Raw genomic sequence first — 2,803 nt, 5'->3', positions numbered from 1 at the left:
TATATATATACTTATGTAAATTTTTTTGGTACCTTTATATTTTTTCTAATTTTTCTGATCCCTTTTTGCTTTAGTCACGGTTGCACCCATATTGCTTAAAAATGTAAATATTGAATTTATTTGTTTTGAAGTAAAACATTTAGTCAAACCCACAGCCCCCCTTGCTATTTCAGAAAGGGTGCCCAGGACCCTAGTTTGAGAAATCTATTTGTATTAGAGCATCATACATTATGTTATGATTGTTTGCTTATGGTTCCTCCAGACCCTGTGAACATAGAAGGAAATGCTGAGTCTGCACATGTGATAGATCTTCGACCCTGGATGGATTATGAATTCCAGGTCATTGCCAGCAACATTTTGGGTAGTGGAGAACCAAGCATGCCCTCCCAGCCTGTCCGAACCAAACAATCAGGTCAGAACAATTGCGAAAATTGTTATAAGATATGAAATATTATTATAATTATAACACATATTAAAAACAAATTGTCATAAAATATAAGTTTGGTTCCACATAGAAATGTTTGGAAGATAGTAGGGTATTTTTTCCACTATATAAGTGGGTTATTATTTTGCAATTTTTTGTTATTATTTTGTCATTTATCTTGCAGCACCCACTGTGGCTCCCAGTGGACTTGGTGGAGGTGGAGGAAACCGTAATGAACTTATCATTACATGGACTGTAAGTGCCATGGACCGCTATTGCTCTATTTTCATATTAGATTTGCTTTATTCTTTTTAATCAGTTTGTAGAGTTGCTAACAGATGGTCAGTCAATGTGTCTTTATTACTCAACCCTCACCTTCTGTTCCATAATGAGACAAAAAAACGTTTTCTACTGGTATGAATTGCAGCCCATGGCCAGGGAGTATCAGAATGGAGATGGCTTTGGTTATATCCTGGCATTCAGAAAGCAAGGCATGCCAACATGGATGGTGGTGAGAGTGCCACACGTGGAGTCATCACGATATGTCTACAGTAATGAGAGTCTGTCAGCCTACTGCCCTTTTGAGGTCAGAATCAAGGCCTACAACAAGAAAGGAGAAGGTCCCTTCAGCCAGATTGCTGTGGTACATTCTGCAGAAGAGGGTGAGAAACATTGGGAAGGATAATAATTTTCATTATATTTTGATTAGACTTTGCTTAACTACTAGAGAGCAGACAGTGGAGAAACTCCTCATTGAAAAGAAACTGATTTTCCTCTATTATTTGAGACAAGAGAGCTTATTATACTATATGAGTTTGTTGTTCTGTGGAAGCATATTTTCTCTTTCAGAAGTCAAAATTTCCTCCCAAAAGCAATATTGAAACAAAGCAGCAGTAATGTCTCATCCCAGTTATATTAACACACAAAACCACCAGCATTTTGTCAATCAAAATTAAGTGATCAGTTAGTAGTTGTAGAAGTAACAACACAAGAACCAATAATAACAGTAAAATGAGAAAATAAACTAAACTGCTCTGCATAGTCTTTATGAGGATCCCAAGTTTATTTTAACAATTTTTTTCATCGCATCTCATTTTAACTGTGCGGCACATTGCAGGACAGATTATTTTGTTGCACGTGTCAGAGTATAATGTTGGCTTTAAAAAGAAGCTGTGAGACAGTGAATGAGACAGTATGAACTGTATTATAACCAACATCAAACGTGCGACTCGTGTAATCGCAGCAATGTACACATGAAGAGTGTGTTTACAGAATTCAAAGGGTCAGAGATAGAATAAAAACTTATGACTTTTTATTTGACATTGAAATGTTGCCAGCTTTATAAAATGAAATAAAAAGATTAAATGGTAAACCAATGCATGATAACTGATAGAATGTATAACATGATGTTTTCCGGCCTTCCTTAGAACCTACCGTATCCCCAAGAAGGATTAATGCCACGGCTCTGACAGCTTTTGAGATTCAGGTGTCCTGGGACCCCATTCAACATCTGAACATTAATGGAGTTCTTCGGGGTTATGAGGTCAGGCCCATTCTTCTTTTAATATCTGTTACATCTCTTTTTATATTTCTATGTTGATTGTTAAACATAAATGGCATGACAGAGTTGATGGTTGTTTTGTTGACCATTGTGGGTGTAAGGATCCAACCCGCCAGCCCAAAAAGCGGAATCCAGCAGCCTGGTTTAAGGTTTAATGCGTATTCGGTCTTTTACTTGCGCTTCTGAATTTATCAGGATTAGTTTAAATTTTAGTCTAGCTCCGTGTTCAATCTGACTCCAATTTCACATGATCAGTTTTTAATTAGAAATATTGCTTTGAAATATTGCCTAACTTTAATGATCACAAATATTAATTTAGATATTTGATTATTCCGGACTCACTATACTTTCAATTATCCGTTCACTGGGGACCTAATGTCTCTTTTAAGTCTCACGCTGACCTTGTGTAGATCTTACGATCACAAACTCGCCAGTCTGATGCTAGTCAGAGGGGCTAGAACCCCTCCCTCCGTATGTACTTGAGTTTTGTGTGTGTTTATGTGCACTTTAATATATTTTAATGTTACACCACCTTATATAAAATAAAACAAAGCAAAGCACAAGTGTCTTATCATTTATTATACTACATAGCATTATATTATATCAGTAGTTGTCCGCGACAAACAATGATGACCTGCTATGGTACAAGTCCTTGTGAATATTGAAAGAACGCCATCTTCTCCTGTTCCGTTGTTGTCTCCTTAATGTTGTTTTAAATAATGATTTAATGATTTGATATTTATTTGCCGCCGTCACGGCTATAATGCTTCTCCGACGAGCCGCTTCTTCTTCGGCTTTTGCCGTGGTACTGCGGGTTA

The 2,803-nt window shown here is 36.9% G+C and overlaps 1 protein-coding gene across 1 annotated transcript in view; it reads left to right on the top strand.

Annotated features, from left to right (window-relative positions):
- Positions 1–2,803, top strand: part of cntn2 (contactin 2) — a 33,006-nt gene that overhangs the window by 25,901 nt on the left and 4,302 nt on the right. The window contains exons 16-20 of the mRNA XM_016443579.1: positions 263–412; positions 609–679; positions 852–1,086; positions 1,852–1,967; positions 2,396–2,429. Coding sequence (XP_016299065.1) covers positions 263–412; positions 609–679; positions 852–1,086; positions 1,852–1,967; positions 2,396–2,429 — 606 coding nt within the window. The remainder of the gene's footprint in view (positions 1–262; positions 413–608; positions 680–851; positions 1,087–1,851; positions 1,968–2,395; positions 2,430–2,803) is intronic.

Source organism: Sinocyclocheilus anshuiensis, unplaced genomic scaffold (assembly GCF_001515605.1).
Source record: "Sinocyclocheilus anshuiensis isolate Anshui unplaced genomic scaffold, SAMN03320099.WGS_v1.1 scaffold51, whole genome shotgun sequence".
NCBI lineage: Eukaryota > Metazoa > Chordata > Actinopteri > Cypriniformes > Cyprinidae > Sinocyclocheilus > Sinocyclocheilus anshuiensis.
This window is presented reverse-complemented; position numbering and strand designations above follow the sequence as displayed.